Source organism: Puma concolor, chromosome A1 (assembly GCF_028749965.1).
Source record: "Puma concolor isolate L17-30 chromosome A1, mPumCon1.1.hap2, whole genome shotgun sequence".
NCBI classification, from domain to species: Eukaryota; Metazoa; Chordata; class Mammalia; order Carnivora; family Felidae; genus Puma; species Puma concolor.
This window is the reverse complement of record NC_141667.1, coordinates 167,960,909-167,982,011: the sequence shown is the minus strand read 5'-3', so window position 1 is coordinate 167,982,011 and position 21,103 is coordinate 167,960,909. Positions and strand designations below refer to the sequence as shown.

Here is a 21,103-nt window from a genome sequence, read left to right as displayed (position 1 = left end):
AAGGCTGAGCTCCTGTAGCAAAGAGATGTTCGTATGCAGTGGCCTAGATAAGCTGGACAATTATTCATCTCCCAGTCAACAGGCTGACCAGTCTGAGCCAGTTGGGCAGCTGTCCACCATGAGGTCATTCAGGGTCCCAGGATCAGCCATCCCCTAGGCTGCTGTCTAACGTGAAGGTCTAGGTCCCTGCTACATCTGCTTCTAGCCACTCTTTGGTTGGGAAGTTAGCCTCTTGCCCTAAACATCTTATTGAGCAAAGGCCTTGAGTGGAGAGTCAGTGCTGAGTGTGGGGTTTATTTCTCTGTGCTTGCTGGGATCTTGGGCTCCCAATTCCTGGCCACCTTGCTGGCCCCAAACACTGTACTTTGTCTCCTTGGTTCTGTGAGATCTGAAATTCCACTGGCATCCCTCCCTGTTGTCTTTCCTTTGCCCTCTCGGCCTCTTTACCCCAATAGTCAGCAAAAGCCTGGAATTCTTGGTTGCCTTGACAACTCTCTGATGACCTCTCGTGTGTGTGTGTGTGTGTGTGTGTGTGTGTGTGTGTGTGTGTGTGTGTAATTTGCTTTTCTAGTTCTCAGAAGCAGAGGTAGGCTATAAGCTACTTACAGTTGGAGGCAGAAGTATCCATGTACTTTTCAGACAGTTCAGTATAACTGAAGTGATCATTGTTATCATGTCACTTTATTTATTTATTTATTTATTTATTTTTTAATTTTTTTTTTCAACGTTTATTTATTTTTGAGATAGAGAGAGACAGAGCATGAATGGGGGAGGGGCAGAGAGAGAGGGAGACACAGAATTGGAAACAGGCTCCAGGCTCTGAGCCATCAGCCCAGAGCCTGATGCGGGGCTTGAACTCACGGGCCGCGAGATCGTGACCTGGCTGAAGTCAGACGCTTAACCGACTGCGCCACCCAGGCGCCCCTATCATGTCACTTTAAATGATCGATTTAGGGATTCTGCCTCTTAAGAAATCCAGCACTGAGGTCTCATGATCTTTTAAACAACCCCTTGAAAAAGGCAGGTTCTGTTTAAAAAAAAAAATTTTTTTTAATGTTTCTTTATTTTTGAGAGAGAGACCGAACGTGAGCGGGGGAGGAGCAGAGAGAGAGGGAGACACAGAATCCGAAGCAGGCTCCAGGCTGTGAGTTGTCAGCACAGAGCCGGACGCGGGGCTTGAGCGCATGTACTACAAGATCATGACTTGAGCCGAAGTCTAACGCTTAACTGAGTCACCCAGTTGCCCCTAGACAGGTGATTTTTATTCACCAAATGATTCTTTATTCTTGTTTTAAAGAAAGCCAAAGAGAGAGAATGCCCTCTGCCTAGAATTAACCACCTATGAATAATAGTTTTCATTGTTTAGGATTTTGCAGTTTGCGGAATATTTTTTTTTACCTGCCATTTTTTCATCCCACAAATACTGCATACCTTTTACATCCCTGTTTTATAGATGAGGGAACCAAGGAACAAATTAACTAAATGCTTAAAATCACAAGCAGATTATTGACAGGACTAATTAAAATTAGGTTCCCAGACTGCTAGTCCTGTCCAATATATTAACATGACCCCAAGTCAACTTTGTGTATACATCATGGTATATAATGTATTTCTTAGAAGATCTACCCACAGTCCACTAGTTTTGTTTACCTTAATAATATTGCTCTATTTTGTTACCTATAGTAACTTCTTTTTAAGGGCATTTTCAGTGCCTGGGGAAATGTATATGTGCTCCGAAGTGCAGCCAGGCGTATACATGTGCAGGTGCACAGGGAACATGCACCCTTAGCCTTCCTATTTAGTCTGAGCAGGAAGGAATTGAAACTTGATGCCTGTGCCCAGAGCACATTCTCTAACATTCTGGCATGGTTGTGTGATTCTAAAAATGATGTTCACACCCGGGCAGGTGACCTAAACAGTCCGCGGCCTTTGCGTCACAGGACAGTACAGCTGTGAAGTCTTACATAACTCTTGGCATTGAGGTTCAAAAATGGATCACTTTGCTCACATAGTCTTCACGGACCTGTCCGAGTGGTTTATATTCGCCTACTGGCTCTAGCTCTATTCATGAGACACGCTCATGGAATGTTCCTGCTGTTCTTCAGCCCCCTTGTTTACAGGCATTCCAGGCTCCTTGCTGTATACCCAGAGGCTCCCAAAGCCGCAGCTGTCAGGATTCTAATCCCTTCCACAAGGACTCGCTGCCAGTGTATACAGTAGCAAACTGCGTGCTTCTGGGCTCACCTTTCATGCACCCTCAGTGGTCTCTCCAGCAAAACAAAAGTTGTGGATGATACTTTTTAAACTTCTAGAAACTCAGCCCACCCGTTTAGGTATGTCTGGATTTCACATTTAATAAATGTTGAGCTTTAGGCAGACACGTGTAATAAACACTGCGTCTTTTAGTGGAAGAGGAACGAAGTCGGGGACAGAACGCGTGGCCACTGTTGCTGTTGTTTCACCAGCGACCGCGGGGATGTCATTTGACTTTTTGTTTTCTTTGTCAACTGTAGGGAAAATAATTGGTCTTCTAACTTATTGAGGCATACTGCAAAGAAAAATGTGGTGGCTGTGAAAAGTGATTGGGGATCCCCGGAAGAACGGAGTGCTGTATAACTCCATGGTATTACAGGGATTACGTATGATAGGAGCCAAAACTGAGATGAAAAACATCAAATCATTTCTTCCCTAAATTGGAATAACAGCTTGTTTCAGCTTGTTCACAGGATATGCTCTATTTGACAGGCACAGAATAATTAATTTTAAACATATTTGGTTCTTCAGAGTAGAAGCTACTTAAAAAGCCCATTTGGTGGTTGAGCTATTAGAACCTGGGTACTTCCTACTAATACAGTGATGGAAACAAGTGAACTTTATATCTACTGCTGTTTCAGATGAAAACTGTGGTTTTCACTACACTGAACAAAATCCATTTTCTCCCAATGTTTTAATCACCTCTTAAATGTTAAGATTGCTATCTGACCAGTCAGTATAAAGATGATGCCTTTTTTTGTGATAGCTAAGGTAGTCCCTGGTGAAGGATGTTTTCTTTCTCCAGTAGCTTCTAAAACTTCTGACTCTTCTCTGTCCGAATTTTTATTTGTATTGCATAGATTGTGTTTTGGTGGTCTATCTTAAATCCTGATTTATCAATATATGAAATTTTAATTGAATTTTCTATACTAGATTTGATGTTACTTAAGCTTTATTAGGTAAATATAAAAGCACTTAACACACTTTTGAATTATTACCATTTGATATTTTATTATATTATTTGCCTAGTTTTCAAGAAATGATCAAGAAAACATCAATATATAGCCATCCATTAGTTCATCACTTAATGGATCCAGAAACTCAAAAAGGTAAATTATTTTATGTTTCTTTATGTAATTTAGCCAATTCTAAGAAGACAAACAACTAATAGAATATAAGTGCTTACGTTTGTGGGATTTACTAATGTCTTGCCTTTTTTGTTTTAAGTTTATTTATTTATTTATGAGAGAGAGAGAGAGAAAGAGAGAGAGAGAATCCCAAGCAGGCTCCACGCCCAGTGTGGAGCCCAATGCGGGGCTTGATCTCATGACTATGAGATCATGACCTGGCCCCAAATCAAGGGTTGGATACTTAACTGACTGAGCCATCCAGGCACCCCAGCATCTTTTTTTTTTTTTTTTTTTAAAGTTTATTTTTGAGAGAGAGAGGCAGGGAGGGGTAGAGAGACAGGGAGAGAGGATCCAAGCGGCCTCTGCACTGTCAGTGTGGAGCCCGACTCAGGGCTCGAACTCACAAACCATGAGATCATGACCTAAGCTGAAATCAAGGGTCAGTCGCTTAACTGACTGAGCCACCCAGGTGCCCCAGTGTTCCCTAATGTCTTAAAGAGAACTAGGACTTATCAATTGCATATTGTATCTTGGCTTGTATTTGCTAACCTGAAAAAATCTATAATAATGTGTGATGTCTACTGCTGTACCTATGGTCCTAATGATATGTTATAGATAATTTTGACAGACAAATTAGATATATAGACTTGCTAAGTACTTGGAGTCTTTTTTATTTTTTATTTTTTTATTTAAAAAAAATTTTTTTTTCAACATTTATTTATTTTTGGGACAGAGAGAGACAGAGCATGAATGGGGGAGGGGCAGAGAGAGAGGGAGACACAGAATCGGAAACAGGCTCCAGGCTCCGAGCCATCTGCCCAGAGCCCAACGCGGGGCTCGAACTCACGGACCGCGAGACCGTGACCTGGCTGAAGTCGGACGCTTAACCGACTGCGCCACCCAGGCGCCCCTTGGAGTCTTTTTTAAATACGAAAAAGTAGAATAAATTTTTCCTCACGTGCTACACACTAAATACATGACTGTGATTTCTAAGTTATTTCTTTTTAGATAGGAGGAGAGATAAAAGTAGTTTTAGGTAGGGCTGCAAGTTTTTATAAATGCCTGCATGAAAGATGATTTAGACTTATAGAAAAACATTTTAAGTTTGTGTTTATGGTTCCTCTGATGTATCAATTAGAGAAAAGTACATCATGCAATTTGATCTCTGAGGATAGAGGAATTTAAGTTTGAATTCTGCTGCAATAGTAGTTATTTGAAATTGATTTTTACATCATTTTAAGTATCAAGAGTGACTTTTCATGGGTTGTGTAATGCAACTGTCCCCATTGCCTTGAGATAAAAGTGCAGACAGATACTCTTCCCGCCTTGGAGGAGTGACTACTATGTTTTTGTAGAACATTTGTCATACAAATTTAATTATCTTGGCTTCTTTCTTCTCTCTCCTTTGTCTATACACTGTGGAAGTTTTCTATGAAATGTAGTCCTGCTTTTTAAATTTTTCCTTTTTTAGGCATACCAGGTGGCCTCTACCTAGGTGAGCATATCTTTAGGCCAAGAGAGCTGGGTGGGTGCCCAGTGTTGGCAGCCTATGTGGCTTCTACACAAACAGTTTTACTGTAGTGATTTTTGCAAACCTAAACATTTAAAGTCATGATCACTTGGAGAATCCAGCCATTTAGGTGATTTGAATAAAGATGCGATTTCTGTGCAGTTTATGAATAAAATTTCGTCATTATCATTATCTTTAGTAACAATACTTGGTTTCAACTGTGCATACAATAATTTGGCAAGTTACAAAGGAAATGGAAGGGGTTCAAGGTAAGGTTGAGACAGAACTAGTATTAAAATATTTTATAACATGAGAAAACACACCCCATAATCATCTACAGAGCCAATTAAAGCTTTAAAAATATGTTCACAGGCAGAGTAAGTGTGTGCTGCTGGGGCATGAGAATCAGATGGCATTTTGTTGGAAAGACTTCCACTATCCAGTGGAACACTCACTTCTTGGGTGCTAAAGGATATTGACTTTCCCTGTCCTCACTCTTAAACTTAAGTGTCTTGTGCTTGGAAAAGATGGAGCAAACCCATAGCCCAGTTCTTCTATTTTGCCACTGTCCTGAAGGTCCAAGAATTCTAGGATGTCACCTAAATTATACACGGATTAAAGTTAGGACTGTGGTAGATACTAAAACGTCCTCTATCTGATTTCTAATGCTACATCAAGAGTCCAAGCCGTGTAACACCTCATCCACATTAACTTTTCAAAATATCTTATGTTGCCTACCTCTCAACAGCCACTCTCCAGCTGTTAGCCTGCATAGCAATGTGTTACAAAATAGCTCTTCAGGGTCTGCAGTCTTGGAACAGGTTAGTCCTAACCCAAGGCTCAGTGATTTCTGTGCACGACTCCCAAATCAGCGTTACTGCCGTGTCAGATTAGAGCAGATACCAAAATGGGATTAAATGTTGCAGGGAAGTGTTTGTGGAGAATAAGGAAGGAAGGAACAGAAGTGGGCAGGGGGAAGCCATCAGATCATGGTGTAGGTCTGACGTGTTCAAGAGGAGAGGGAGCGAGGCACCCACTAGGTACGGGTCATCTGTGGAACGGGAGCGGGCTGGCTTTAGCGGGTAGCCCCAAGGGGAGACATGGCTTCTGAGGGACACAGCGGGAGCTCTCAGGCAGCTATGGTCCCGGCGGCAGGCTCCCTTAGTCTGAACAGCACAGCTCTGTGGCTAGCATGTCCTACTGCAGGATAATCTGCATGATTTTTTTGCCTTTTGCAGATTTACACCCCCACCCAACCTATCTTTTCTGTCTCAGTTTATGGCAACTTCATTCCCTGGCTACCCAGAAATCTGGAATCAGCCTGGTCCTTCCTTATAGCCTTCATCACTATCTCCCATCAATTTTACCGACTCCTGTTTCCCGACTCCTCATGCCCACAGACAGCATCAGTCACCTTGATTCAGGTGTTTATTATTTCTTCTCATGACTGTCATAGCTGTCTTCCACCTGGCTGCCCCTACTCTAGGCCAGCTCCCCCTCCTTATCTTCTGTACATCTTTCTTTATAGCTGCAGGATCTTTTCAAAAATTCAAATCTTGTCACATTTGCCTTGTGCTTAAAATTCCTCAGTGTCTCATTCTTTTCAATAGGACAAAATCAAGACTTCTTAGCATGACCTAAGAATTTTATCTCCTGCAACCCGCCCGCCCCCCGCCCCCACTCATCCTACATTTTAGTTCTCAGAGTTTCCTAAACCGGAAAATTGGTCAAGAGTCTTTGCCAATGGGCCTTTGCACATGTTGTTTTCTCTGCATGACGTCTTGCCCTCTCTCATTTGACTCCAGGACTCATAATCATCAGGGCTCAGGTCCTGCTTTCCTGAGCTTTCTCTTTCTATTTTTGAGTGAACTAGTTAGATCTCTATTATAACAGGTGTGTGTTACCCTATCTTTATATTCATAGTGCCCAGGTACTCAGTAAAATGAGTGGATGAATGAATTAGCTCTAACTGGGGCTATTGGCTGGACTTACAATTTGCTCATTAGGAATGATCTGTTTCTGGTCCCCAGTCAGTTGATTCTTTTCAGAACCAAGTATACTGTATTCTGTAGGGATATCAGGTGAAAACCTTCCACAAGCCTCTTTATAAATCTTTCCAGAGTTGGATCAATGGCTTTTATAAGCCACATTACCTTAATATATAAAGAAGAAAGTTTTAGTAATTGTATTGCTGTTTAGGGGACATATCAAACTATAGTCTGAGGTGATAAATTTTACGTAGTAGGGGGAGTACGACCGCACATATAATTACTAATGTGAGAAATCATTCATAAGCAGCCTGCACAACTATTTGCTAAACTGACACATCCTCCACGTGTTGAATAAACATAACTCTTAAATAACAGTCTGCCTCAGACGTCTTCAGAACACCAGGGTGAGTGTCACGTTTGCATGTCCATTGCTACCCTCGAGGGGAGGATCTACCACAACTTCTACAGCTCGCGAAAGCAGGCTTGGTTCCTGGACCCAGTGTCGCCCTAGTTCAACTCTTGCGGCTCTTGCCAGGATCATTGCAACTGTGTTCTACTAATCAGCTTCCACCTAGCCTTCACTGCTGCTGTCAGAGCTAAATTTGCTCCTGTCAATTCCTGCCACAGCTCCTCACCTGAGAAGCACACACTTGTTCCCTTTGTCCCCACAAGTCCAACCCCAACCTGTCCCTGCAACCACTTATTTTCTACAGCACCCCAACATGCACCTTGTACACCAACTCTGGGGGGCTTTTGACCACTCCCCGGGAACTTTCCTCTCCCTTGACCTTGCTTCCTCCCTTCTCTGCCTGGCCACCTACCTCTTCCCTCCTCCTTGAGAACAGCTTCTCCAGATTCGCCCACTACTGGTGCTTCCCAGAGCACTTTAGAAATACTTTTTATTGTGCTTGTCACACTTCATTCACATTTGTTTAGGTGTCTGTCCCCATGGGGATCCCAGCAAGCAAACTTTGAGTACAACTAATTTTGGTTCTTTTTTTCCTTTCCATTTGCTTCCTGAGCCATCTAGTAAAGGGCGAATTGTCTTTCTTCTGTAAATGTAACCTCATTTGATCCACTGCATCAAAGTGACGGCCTCTGTATATTCTTGAAACTAAGCAGAACTCCAGACAAAAAATATTTGTGAAATCTCGGGGATTAGTTTTAACATCAGGCCCAAGACCTTGACATTGCTGAGACATCCAGAATTCTTTCAGGTTAGCCTGTGACCATTTACTAATTGGAAAATAAAATCTTTAACATCTTTTTTTTTTAATCTCTAGCTATTTCTAAAAAGCACATGACATTCATCTTTGAATAGAAGATTCAGTTGAATGACAAGGCTCTTTCATTTAGTAGAGGGGTTTTTACTTTAAATTTTGCTGACGGGTTTTCATGACAACCCTTAAATGGAAGCTTAAATTCACCTGTCAGAGCTATTAAAGACATTTTTTTTTTTGGGGGGGGAGGGTGTACTTCTGTGATCTGACCCTTCCATTTATTACTGTTGTTATTGACCTTAAAAGTATAAAAGAGAAGAATCTAGACAGAGCTCCTGTTTTTGAAGGCTTACTACAATCCAGTCTCTGAAGTGAATTTTCCTCTTAAGAAAAGCATCATCATAATGTAGCAGAATCCTGCTAATTTTCACTTCATACTTGAAACACCTTTAATTCTCAGGAGAACAAGAGCACCTGGTAGATTTTATTCGCTGTCAGCAAAGATTTTAATAGCAGGAAAATGGTGCTTAAGACTTTTTTGTATCAAAGAGCATTAAAAATAGGTAAGCCCAAAATAGCAACATAGTTCATTGTAATGCTGTCTTAATTATGTTTTATTTATAATTTGTTTTGATATTTGTTTCAATGTTAAATTCATTAATAATACTCTTAAGATTATAGTAGATAACTTTTATCTAAAAGTAAAGATAATCAGAAGCTTTCTGCTTTTCGTATCGGAAAGATTCAACATTTTGTGTAACATGACTCAGTTTTAGTTACTTGTCCCAGGGCCTAAGTGCTAGGTAACAAGGGGAGACTATGGGTGGAAAAAATATTCTTCAGAAATATAAATTAGAATTCCATTGTATGATAACGATACTACTTTTTGGAAAAAATTTCTCTTCAAATCTTAACTAAAGGCCAAAGAATATCTATTGATTCATTAATCTTCTTAAGATTAATTCCCATATTCAACAAATAACTAAGCATCCATTTTATTTTATTAAAAATTGTTTTTAAACGTTTATTTTTGAGAGAGAGAGAGAGAGCGAGCGCGTGAGCGCCTGAGAGAGGAGGGGAGGGGCAGAGAGAGACACACACAGAATCTGAAGCAGGCTCCAGGCTCTGAGCTGTCAGCACACAGCCCGATTCAGGGCTCGAACCCACGAACCGTGAGATCATGACCTGAGATGAAGTTGGACACTCAATGGATTGAGCCACCCCAGGCACCACATAAGCATGTATTTTATTTTTTTTTTTTTTTAAATTTTTTTTTTTTCAACGTTTATTTATTTTTGGGACAGAGAGAGACAGAGCATGAACGGGGGAGGGGCAGAGAGAGAGGGAGACACAGAATCTGAAGCAGGCTCCAGGCTCCGAGCCATCAGCCCAGAGCCCGACGCGGGGCTCGAACTCACGGACCGCGAGATCGTGACCTGGCTGAAGTCGGTCGCTTAACCGACTGCGCCACCCAGGCGCCCCAGCATGTATTTTAAAAAACATATTCTTTGAATATTATGTTTGGAGGATAGATTTCTCCTTTTTACAAGGTTCATGTAAGAATGCCCTTATAACTAACGCAGCTCTTTCCACTGGATTCCAGTTCAGAGGCTCTTGTCATCAAAGCGGTGATATTGCTAAAACTTAATATTAAACATGTCTTTTGATTTAAATAAATAACTACTGTTAAAATTGTTATTTAAGTCTTGAAATAGAAGTTTATGCTGAAAAACAGCAAAGTTTTAAGATAGAAATAACTGCGTGTGTGTGGGTGGGTGTATTTGCTTTTTTTTTTTTTTAACATTTATTCAGTTTTGATAAACAGAGAGACAGAGCATGAGCGGGGGAGGGGCAGAGAGAGAAGAAGACACAGAATCCAAAGTAGGCTTCAGGCTCTGAGCTATCAGCACAGAGCCTGACATGGGGCTCGAACTCAAGAACAGTGAGATCATGATCTGAGTGGAAGTCGGACTCTTAACTGACTGAGCCACCCAGGTGTCCCAACTTTTAAAATCCTACATATTACATCTAGACAAATTATTTTAAAGAGCCAAATTTGGTACATTGTAGTTTCCTGTTATAAATTATACTAAATTTTTCTGAGACTTACTTCTTAAGGAATGCCTATAGTATTTGTATATTATTTAAATGTAGAAGAGAATATTAATACAAAACATTATCAATTAAATTTTATTCAACCTGACAATATTTTCTGTATGATACATGGCATCCTAGGTATATAATTAATTTTGAATGACCACATATGGGTAGAGTTGTACTCTTTTAAGTATATAAGCAATTAATAGTGGCTATTGTTTCATTAATCTCTTTGGAGATCCTTTATTTTGGAAAGTGTAAATAATTGATTATAATAATATATTCACATCTATATTTTTAGATCTCACTTCTTTATGAAGGTAAAGATGTAGTCATTCTTAAAAAAATGACTAGTTTTGTTTATTTAGAAAGACTGTAAAAAACAGGAATCACCTGCTATTGCACTCTTGTTAGGACAGCAGCACTAATCTGGTCTACTAACCTTTAAAAGAAAGTGCAACGTCAGAGATGTCAGGTTGTAGCAGTAAATATTCACTGGCAAAGTTTTTATATCAAAGATTGGAACTTTAGGAGACACTCCTGGGATTTAGTGTACTCTAACATCTATTAATCCCTGATACCTTGGGTAACTTCTCAGAAAGCACTGCATTTACAGAGAGTATGCTAGGAGGTCCAAGAAGGCACATTCAGCTAAAGGTCAGGGAAGCAATTAATGTTCTCTGCTTTTCCCTAAAGAACATCCACAGCAAATCTGCCTCCTCCCCTACCCCATTTTAGCAAGGCATGCGAATGTAATGAGATGAAAGTTAAAGTTCAAGAAAAGCATATTACCAACATTATTTGGTTCTTAGAGTCCTTCTTGCATGTGAATGCATGCCATCATTGAAAAAGTGCAGTGCAATTGATTACAAGGGTGGCTTTTACTAAAAGTATTGGTTTTTCATTTCTTAAGTTTTTCTAGATCTTTGCCAAGGGTCAGTGTTTGTGGTGCTGTAGACTGGAGTGTAGACTGGGTCCTTCCTATAGTGTGCTGTTAAGTTAGAGTGTTTTGGGGGTGATACCTGGTTCTGTGTGGATCCTTGGAAGGACTCTACTGAAGGATCACAGAATTTAGGACGGGAAATCATGTTGACAGGAAGTCCTTCCTGTGACTGTGGCCTCTGAAGAAAGTTTTCAACAATGTCAAACTTGATCTACCTCCATCTTCCATTCTGCTCCCCGAACACTAGGGAATGATGTTACTGAAGCTAAGAGGACAGAGCTGGCAATAACATCTTCTTTTAGGACTCAGGGACTCAAGACTCTCACTTCTATTCTTGCCTCAGTGCAATGGAGAAGTTTGAAAGCCACTTGAGGCTTTCACATACTCTTGAGTCCAGAATTTTTAAGACTGGCACTGGGGCCATGTATGTATTTGCATATTTTCCCCTTTGCTAAAATTTTGGAACACATTTTAAAAATAGAAGTTTGCTCATCATGAAGCTTACTTTTAGGAATAATAGACACAAAAATTGGTGTCAGATTTTGGCTTAATATTGAGAAGAATTTTCAATAGTCACATTGCCTAAATGCACCTCGTGAAGTAGCACATTTATCTTCATTGGAAATGCTGAAAGAGGTTGCACAAGCTGACTATGTAGTTTACACCCAACAGGAACATGAGGTTCCCAAATTAGGTGTAAGGTTCGGCTAGAAGGTATCTGAGGTGTTTTCCATCTTGACATTCTAGGATTCTATGACATTTTAATTTTGAGTGGTGCATCTGTTTTAAAACTTTGAATAGTTGCAATGTTGGAAACTGTGAAAGTTTTTAACTTTTTGAGATTTGGGAAATAAATTTTCTAGCAGGAGCTTATTTTCTATGAAGACCAGAATGAGAAGTTTTTATACTGCTCCCCAGTTTTTTGGAAATACTTGTATTTGTTATTTGTTTATTTACTTGCTTATTTTTGGATCTCAGGACTGAGGTGTGAGTTAATCATCCCCATCAGGTCATGATGCACTCTCATCAGGCAAGACTCCACTGTTGTATGTATATCTGTCTGTATGTTCCTTCCTTCCTTCCTTCCTTCCTTCCTTCCTTCCTTCCTTCCTTCCTTCCTTCCTTCCTTCCTTCCTTCCTTCCTTCCTTCCTTCCTTCCTTCCTTCCCTCCCTCCCCTCCCTCCCTCCCCTCCCTCCCTCCCCTCCCCTCCCCTCCCCTCCCTTCCCCTCCCCTCCCCTCCTCCCCTCCCCTTCCCTTCTCCTCCCCTCCCCCTCCCCCTCCCTTCTCCTTCCCCGCCTCCCCCTCCCCTCCCTTCCTTCCCTCCCCTCCCCTCCCCTCCCCTCCTTCTTCTTTTACCTGTTAAGAACTATGTTGAAGAGAACTAGACCCGGATTCAGTGCTGAGGTGGGGGAAGTGGCCAGAAGGACTAGCCAGACTCAAAAGCACAGAAACAAGACTTGAAAAGTCAATGGAATTTAATGATTGGTATAAGAAATAAATAGCTTCTCCGTTAATGCAAATCATAGATCAAAGGTTAAACTTAAGACAGTTCCTTTGTGAAGACATCCCTTAGTAACCACCACCATGGTGAGTTACCCCTTCTTTATTTAACTCTGGAATTTTCTTTTATTCCCCAGCTTTACTGAGGCATAATCGACTATTAAATAGAGGTTATATACATTTAAGATGTATGATTGATGTTTTGAGATATATATATATATATATATATATATATATATATATATACACACATATATATACATACACACACCCTTATATATTATATATATGTATAGATATATATTATATATATGTATGTATATATATGTATATATATTACATATATGTAAAAATAGATATATATGTCTATATGTATAGATATATAGAAATGAACATGACAAGCTAATTAACATATCCATCACTTCACGTTGTTACTGTTTTTCTTTTTATAAGAACACTTAAGATCTACTCTCTTAGCAAATTTCAAGTATTCATTATTATTAACTGTAGTCACCATGCTCTACATTGGATCTCTAGAACTATTCATCTTGCATAAAGGAAACTTTGTACCCTTTGACCACTATCTCCCCCTTGCCCCTAGCCCTGCCCCTGGCAATCACCGTTCTACTCTCTGCTTCTATGAGGAAGTATAGAATTTTCTGTCTGGTACCTCACAATCCAGTATTTTTGTTTACATGGTGATCTTGTTTTATTATTAGTTTCATGACCAAAGTACAATAACAGTTATAATAATGATAATAATTTATCAAGCTTTAGGTAGCAGTCAAGGTGCTAAGCACTTTACATGAATCATCTTATTTAAAGCTCCCAACACTATTTGATGTAGATTCTTCTGTCACGTTTTACAAATAAGGAAATAGAGACTTAGAGGTGTGTATCTTGCTCCGTAACTAATTTGTTAACTTCTTAGAGATGGCTAGTTTTTAAAAGTTACATTATAGCTTTTTAGGAGTAGAGATGGAGCTTTGGAGCCACCAAAAGAATTCAAATTTAGCTCCTTCATTTACAAGTTGCGTGAGCTTGGTCAAGTTATTAAAGCTCTCTGAATTTTAGTTTTGTTATCTGTAAAAGTACAAAGAATAATGCCTTACCTCACAAAACTGTTGCAAAAATTACATGAAATAAAAGAAATTACATGAAGTAACATATATAATATATTTAACATGGTCTGGCATGTTTAAAATGTGCTCAGTAACTGGTGATGTTGCCTATGAACCTTATGCAGTGTCCTGGATATTAAGATGCCGTTAATTGCCCCAAAGTAATGTACTTAAAATAAGTAATAATAAAATAATACAAGGGTATATTGTTGGGTGATATTGAATATCTTTTGTCATAAAGGGAATACTATGATGCATTTTTGAAATAGCTGCAATTGCATTGTGTAGCCAATATGAATAGTCAAGATCTTATGTTTCATCGCCAATCTTTCTCTTGTTTTAGATAAATAGATTGGTAGCCTTTGAAAATCATTGCTTTTTTAAAAAATATCAATTATTGTTTGTTTCACATGGCTTTGCAGAAATGAATAATGGTGATTTCAACTTTGGTGAAAATCAGAAAGCTGTGGACATATGAAATGTTAGCTTGTAGTATGAGTTATTTTAAAATAGTTCACCTTGCTATTATACTGCAGATAAGGTCAATGAATATTCAAAAGTAACTTAGAATAAGTAGAAATGCTACATTTCCATCAGTTCTTTTTCCTGGTTTTTACTAACACAACAACCACAACCATTAACTTCTTCTTTTCCTTTCAGAGAAGAGAGATGATGACAGCAAGAAAGTGGTTGCAGAGATCATGGCAAGATGTTTTGTTCCAAGTTTAATAACAACCACCTCCTGGGAGGGATTTCATTTTGTTGGTCATGAGATTCGAATTACTGAAGCCATGGATTCTTACGGTGCTGTTGTTTGGCCATCGGTATAATTTCACATAGAATTTGCTACCTTTCAATGATTTTTCAGCCAGTTTTGGTCATTACTGTGTACTATTTGGAAGAAAGACAATAGGTTCTATTGTTCTCGTTTATGACCTCAAACAGCACTAAAACTTGGGAAAACACTTCCAGCAATCAGTTCTATTTTTGACTTGAAGGGTTGATTGACAACAAGCACTGTTTACACTGCCGGTGTTTTGTGACCATTGGAGTTTACAATAGCAAACATTTTTATTTCCCATTAAAACTGGCTCCATTTGAGTTAAATAGTCATAATGAAATCTATTAGTCTCAACATGCAGAGTGTTCTGAAATGTCACCAATCCTTTACCAATTGTCCATGAAGGGGACAGACCACCCCCTACCACTGTCTGCCCCAATCCCACACACTTCTTTGAAATGACTATTATTATTAGAAGTTGCTTTCTTTGTTTTATTTTATTTTTTAAAAATGTTTATTTATTTTTGAGAGAGCACGAGTAGAGGAGGGGCAGAGAGAGAGAATCCCAAGCAGGCATCACTGTCAGCACACAGCCTGAAACGGGCCTTGAACCTACGAGCCATGATCATGACCTGAGCGGAAGTTGGTCATTCAACTGACTGAGCCACCCAGGCACCCCAGAAGTTGCTGTCTTTAAAGATAATCAGGGGTATCTGGGTGACTCAGCTGGTTGAGCATCTGACTTAGGCTCAGGTCATGATCTTGCAGTTCATGAGTTTGAGCCCCGTGTTGGGCTCTGTGCTGACAGCTCAGAGCCTGGAGCCTGCTTCAGATTCTGTGTCTCCCTCTCTCCACCTGCCCCCTTCTTCTGCTCTGTCTCTCTCTCAAAAATAAAAAGAAAAAACATTAAAAAAAATTTAAAGATAATCAAACCTACACAATTGAGTTCCATAGTTTCATTTCTCTTATCTCCCCAACAGTACCCAAGGACTTTTTCTAGTCTAAATATTGAACCTATTGGAGGATGTACCTCTGTTGTGATGTGTACGTACACACACACATGTTCACACATGTACATACATATAGTATTAGTGTATATGGTGTATTTATCTAATAGACTTTAATTTCAGTTTCTGTTGTTACTTGCCGAGCACTTTTTTTTTTTTTTTTAACTTTCATAGGCCCTTGTTCTATGCTATTTTCTGGAAACAAATGTAAAGCACTATAATATGGTTGACAAAAATGTGATTGAAATTGGAGCTGGAACAGGGCTGGTCTCCATCGTGGCAAGTTTACTTGGTAAGTAAGGACTCTTGATTGAATGGGGTCAGAGAATTACATGATCAGATGCAATTACTTGCTTTTGCTGTCTAGTTTACTATAACCTAGGCTAATTTTTAGCTCCTTAATTGTTTGAATGGGCTTCATCAAGAAACACTGCCAATTTTATTTATTTATTTTTTTGTTTGTTTGTTTTGAGACAGAGACAGAGACAGCGAGTGGGGAGGGGCAGAGAGGGAGAGAGAGAATCTCAAGCAGGCTCTACGCTGTCAGCGCAGAGTTTGATGTGGGGCTCGAACTCACGAAACCGCGAGATCATGACCTGAGCTGAAACCAAGAGCTAGACACTTAAGCGACTGAGTCACCCAGGCATTCTGAAACACTGCCAATTTTAAAGTCACCTTACTGGTTTCTTTCAGAATTTACTGTGAAGTTGTATTAATTCTGCTCATGGAGAACCAAGTCACGAGTGTATTGTAACTGGGAGCTGTGTTCAGGCCTCCTGGCTGCTAGGGGAGTCATGTGGGATACAAGGCCCAGGGGGATGTCTTGCGCTGGCTCTGGCCATCTTTGTTTAAATGGTAGCCCTGTTTCAACATTCCTGAGCAGCCAGATATTCCTTTTGGGTTTTGGAGCCCTGTGCTTTTGTGAAAAAGCACCTGTTGGAAGAGAGAAGGAGTATTATCAATCATGTCTGCTTCTAATTTTAGGTGTTTCCCCTTGAATTTCTTTTCCCAGCTCATCTCTGTTCTTTTTCTGGGACCCCTTCTTCTCTTACCAGTGTTCCTTTGTCTCATGGAATGTGTGACAGTCTCTACATATGCCTGAGCCTGCTTCACTTCCTCTCTTGTTGTTACCTGTTGCATTGCCTCTGTTTAGCTGCCTTCTCTGATGGGTGCTCCCCAGGTCTGTCTTGGTTTCCTTGATCTTTAGAAGTGCACACCTGCCAGTCTACAATCTTGAGAGGAATTCAAAATTTAGCAATTTACAATTTTCTAAATGCTGGGGAAATATAGGACCCTTGAAGTCTTCCATATATATTTTAAAATTGCTTCTTCAGATACTGCTTTCTGAAGTCAGTATTCCATTTAGTATGGGTACTCAGAGAGGTACTACTGGATTTGTACCCAAAGGCTTCCTGATCAGGAGCACATTTGTGCTTCAGAAAGTCTTTGTTCCATTAAAAATAATTGGTCCTTTTAGGCTACTTGTATAACAACACAAATAACAAAAGATGGAGACAGATGGTATTCTGCTCTCTAGACACAAAGATCTTCATAGTCAGGTAGTTCATATTCACTCTGGGCAGTTGGGGGTGGTGGTGGGAGGAGGCCTTCCTGATCTTGGGATTTTAAAGAGATTTGTTGAAAATGATAGACCCACCCACACTAGAATGTGACAATTCATATTTCTCTGATTCTACCAATGATACGCATGTTTCATATTTCCCACAAAACATAATCAATGGCCAGAGAAACTTGTCATCGTGAGTAAGGAGTGGTTTCTTAACTGGTCTGGGCTGTGCTATACTTCTCTCCCAGTTCTGCTTTCTTATTTCTTACACCAGTCTTTTCTTGTCTGATGACGTGGAATTGGCCAGTCCCTAGATTTATTTACACGTTATAATCAGTCTCTGCTACTGCTCAAATTTTACTTTAAGGGCCAAATTTTATTGGTTATTGGTTTTTACAATTTTGCCTCTTCCAATTTCTTCCTGAAAATGACCACTACTATTCGCTTTTCACTCAGAGGCTGTGCACATCTTCTTCATACGAGTATTCTGTCCTGCATCTGTGGTCCTTGGCTGTAGGAACACTATGTGTGTGTCAGGGCTAGGTTTTAAACATCTTTTGATGGGAAGATTCATATTTGTAAAGTGGTCAAGCTGAGAACTTGGGCATAAACATGGATGTCATGACATTTCCAATGTAATTGCATTAAAAATTCTTTCTGCACCTGAGTGCCTCCTGTTCAATGATAGAATGCCCATGTAATATACCCTCATTTCGGTTCACATGACTTGGGCTCAGCATTCTTTTAGCAAATAACCTATGCACTGCAAATAACCTATGTACTGAAATAACCTATTTCAGCAGTGACTTCTGATTTTTCCATTGAGGGTTCCAAATACTTTTTTCTTTAATTTTTATTATTTTATTTTAAATTTATTTATTTTTAAATTTATATTCAAGTTAGTTAGCATATAGTGTAACAATGATTTCAGGAGTATATTCCTTAATGTCCCTTACGCATTTAGCCCATCCCTCCTCCCACAACCCCTCCGGCAACCCTCTGTTTATTCTCCATATTTAAGAGTCTCTTATATTTTGTCTCCCTCCCTGTTTTTATATTATTTTTGCTTCCCTTCCCTTATGTTCATCTGTTTTGTATCTTAAATTCTTCATATGAATGAAGCCAAATGATATTTGTCTTTCTCTAATTTTGTTTGCATTAATACCCTCTAGTTTCATCCACACAGTTGCAAATGGCAAGATTTCATCCTTTTTGATTGATGAGTAATACTTCATTGTACATATATACCACATCTTCTTTATCCATTCATCCAACAATGGACATTTGGGCTCTTTCCATACTTTGGCTATTGTTGATAGTGCTGCTATAAACATGGGGGTGCATGTGTCCCTTTGAAACAGCACACCTGTATCCCGTGGATAAATGCCTAGTAGTGCAATTGCTGGGTCGTAGGGTAGTTCTATTTTTAATTTTTTGAGGAGCCTCCATACTGTTTTCCAGAGTGGCTCCACCAGCTTGCATTCCCACCAGCAGTGCAAGAGATCCTCTCTCTCTGCATCCTTGCCAACATGTTGTTGCCTGAGTTGTTAATGTTAGCCATTCTGACAGGTGTGAGGTGGTATCTCATTGCGGTTTTGATTTGTATTTCCTTGTGGATGAGTGATGTGGAGCATTTTTTCATGTGTCGGCTGGCCATCTGGATGTCTTCTTTGGAGAAGTGTCTATTCATGTCTTCTGACCATTTCTTCACTGGATTATTCACTGTTTGGGTGTTGAGTTTGATAAGTTCTTTATAGATTTTGGATCCTAACCTTTTGTCTGATATGTCATTTGCAAATATCTTCTCCTATTCTGTCGGTTGCCTTTTAGTTTTGCTGATTGTTTCCTTGGCTGTGAGAGATTTTTTATTTTGATGAGGTCCCAATATTTCATTTTTGCTTTTGTTTCCCTTGCCTCTGGAGACGTGTTGAGTAAGAAGTTGCTACGGCCAGGATCAAAGCAGTTTTTGCCTGCTTTCTCCTTGAGGATTTTGATGGCTTCCTTACATTGTCTTACATTGAGGTCTTTCATCCATTTTGAGTTTATTTTGGTGTCTGGTGTAAGAAAGTGGCCCAGGTTCATCCTGCATGTCGCTATCCAGTTTTCCCAGCACCACTTGCTGAAGAGACTGTCTTTATTCCATTGGATATTCTTTCCTGCTTTGTCAAAGATTAGTTGGCCATACACTTGTGGGTCCATTTCTGGGTTTTCTATTCTGTTCCATTGATCTGAGTGCCTATTTTTGTGCCAGTACCATACTATCTTGATGATTACAGCTTTGTTATACAACTTGAAGTCTGGGATTGTGATGCTTCCAGCTTTGGTTTTCTTTTTCAAGATTGCTTGGCTATTCGGGGTCTTTTCTGGTTCCATACAAATTTTAGGATTATTTGTTCTAGCTCTGTGAGGAATGCTGGTGTTATTTTGATACGTATTGCATTGAATATGTAGATTGCTTCGGGTAGTGTTGACATTTTATCAATATTTGTTTTTCCTATCCAGGAGCATGGAATCTTTTTTCCATTTTTTTGTGTCTTCTTCAATTTCTTTCATAAGCTTTCTATAGTTTTCAGTGTATAGATTTTTTATCTCTTTGGCTAGATTTATTCCTAGGTATTTTATGGTTTTTGATGCAGGAGTTTCCAAATCCTTTGACTTTTCCCTTTCTCTAGATTATTTTTCTCCTAGCGTATAGTAAATAGAAAATAACAAAAGAAATAATAATAAAACAAAAACCCCAGGAGAACAGAAAATGCAATGGAGTGCAAAAGTACCATGGGAATCTAATTTTTTTTAAGGGGATGTATAAGGCTACTTTAGCATCTGTTTTGAAGAGATTTCCTTCCTGTGTGTAGTGACCAGTCTTTTCCGTGGGGTTAGCGATTGTGCAGAATTGTTAATGCATGTTGGCCTGAAACCTGATTGCTTTACCTTATCCCTCGAGGGTTACTTTTCCTACTGTTCTTTGTTTCATAGGTGCACATGTGACTGCCACAGATTTACCTGAATTACTTGGAAACCTGCAATATAATATTTCCCGAAACACCAAAATGAAATGTAAGCATTTGCCTCAGGTTAAAGAACTCTCCTGGGGTGTAGCTTTAGATGAGAACTTCCCCAGATCTTCCAACAATTTTGACTACATCCTGGCAGCTGATGTTGTCTACGCTCATCCTTTCCTGGAAGAACTCCTCGTTACCTTTGACCATCTGTGCAAAGAAACTACCGTCATCCTCTGGGTCATGAAATTCAGGTTGGAGAAGGAAAATAAATTTGTAGATAGATTTAAGGAGTTATTTGACCTGGAGGAGATTTCCAGTTTCCCCAGCCTGAATATTAAGTTGTATAAAGCTGTGAAGAAAAGCCGGAGGAGTGCAAGGAAAGGAAAGGTGGTTTCCAGAAGAGTGTTCCTTTAAAGAAGACCCTGGATGATCTGATGTAGCAGTGACTTTCCCAAGTCACTTGCCTCATACACTTGCCTCACCCCAGACAGGAATTTTCCCACATATAGCACCTGAGTCTAGAAGATGGCTAAGCCGTACCGTGTGGTCATTGGTTAGGACACAGTCGACTTTTCTTATCCCTCAATAGCACCATTTATTATTATTATCATTTTATTAAATGGTACTATTGTTTTTAATGTGTAATTGTAGGATAATTTTTAATATCTCTAAAATGAGCATTGCTATTGCTTTAGACATGAGCTTATCTGATTCTTTAGAAATAAAGAAATGGATTACAATGGGATCTGCAAGTAAATCTGAAAAGGCAGATACATAATATAATGGTAACTAGGAGATTAATTTTGTGGTTTTCCTTAGTGCCACCTTATAGGTGGTCGATGGTCTCTCCTTGGCAGGGTAGGCCTCAAGCACAACCTCTGAAATCAATCATGCATGTGGAGCTGAGGTTACAGGCAAGGACATTTCATTCTAGTAAATGAAAAATGACTGGAGGCCAGCATTAACACAGTTGAGATTTT

General features: G+C 39.6%; 1 protein-coding gene across 2 annotated transcripts; it reads left to right on the top strand.

The window, feature by feature from the left end:
• The first annotated feature begins 953 nt into the window (after positions 1 to 953).
• On the top strand, positions 954 to 20,819 carry LOC112861672 (methyltransferase-like protein 21E). Of its 2 annotated transcripts, none has more exons than XM_086708455.1 (5): positions 954 to 1,254; positions 3,283 to 3,362; positions 14,427 to 14,590; positions 15,729 to 15,846; positions 20,098 to 20,819. In XM_086708455.1, exons 2-5 carry the CDS (start codon positions 3,293 to 3,295, stop codon positions 20,535 to 20,537), a joined length of 792 nt encoding a protein of 263 aa, XP_086564581.1. In that variant the 5' UTR covers positions 954 to 1,254; positions 3,283 to 3,292; the 3' UTR covers positions 20,538 to 20,819. The 2 variants fall into 2 exon arrangements, with proteins under 2 accessions (XP_086564581.1, XP_086564580.1); XM_086708454.1 differs by having other exon boundaries at positions 954 to 2,333.
• Positions 20,820 to 21,103: the final 284 nt, after the last annotated feature.

Excerpts from the sequence above, each read along its gene's own strand:
- LOC112861672 (XM_086708455.1), top strand. The coding sequence starts at position 3,293 with ATGATCAAGAAAACATCAATATATAGCCATCCATTAGTTCATCACTTA. Across the intron at positions 14,591-15,728 it reads GTGCTGTTGTTTGGCCATCG|GCCCTTGTTCTATGCTATTT; the intron begins GTATAATTTCAC and ends TAACTTTCATAG. Across the intron at positions 15,847-20,097 it reads CATCGTGGCAAGTTTACTTG|GTGCACATGTGACTGCCACA; the intron begins GTAAGTAAGGAC and ends TTTGTTTCATAG.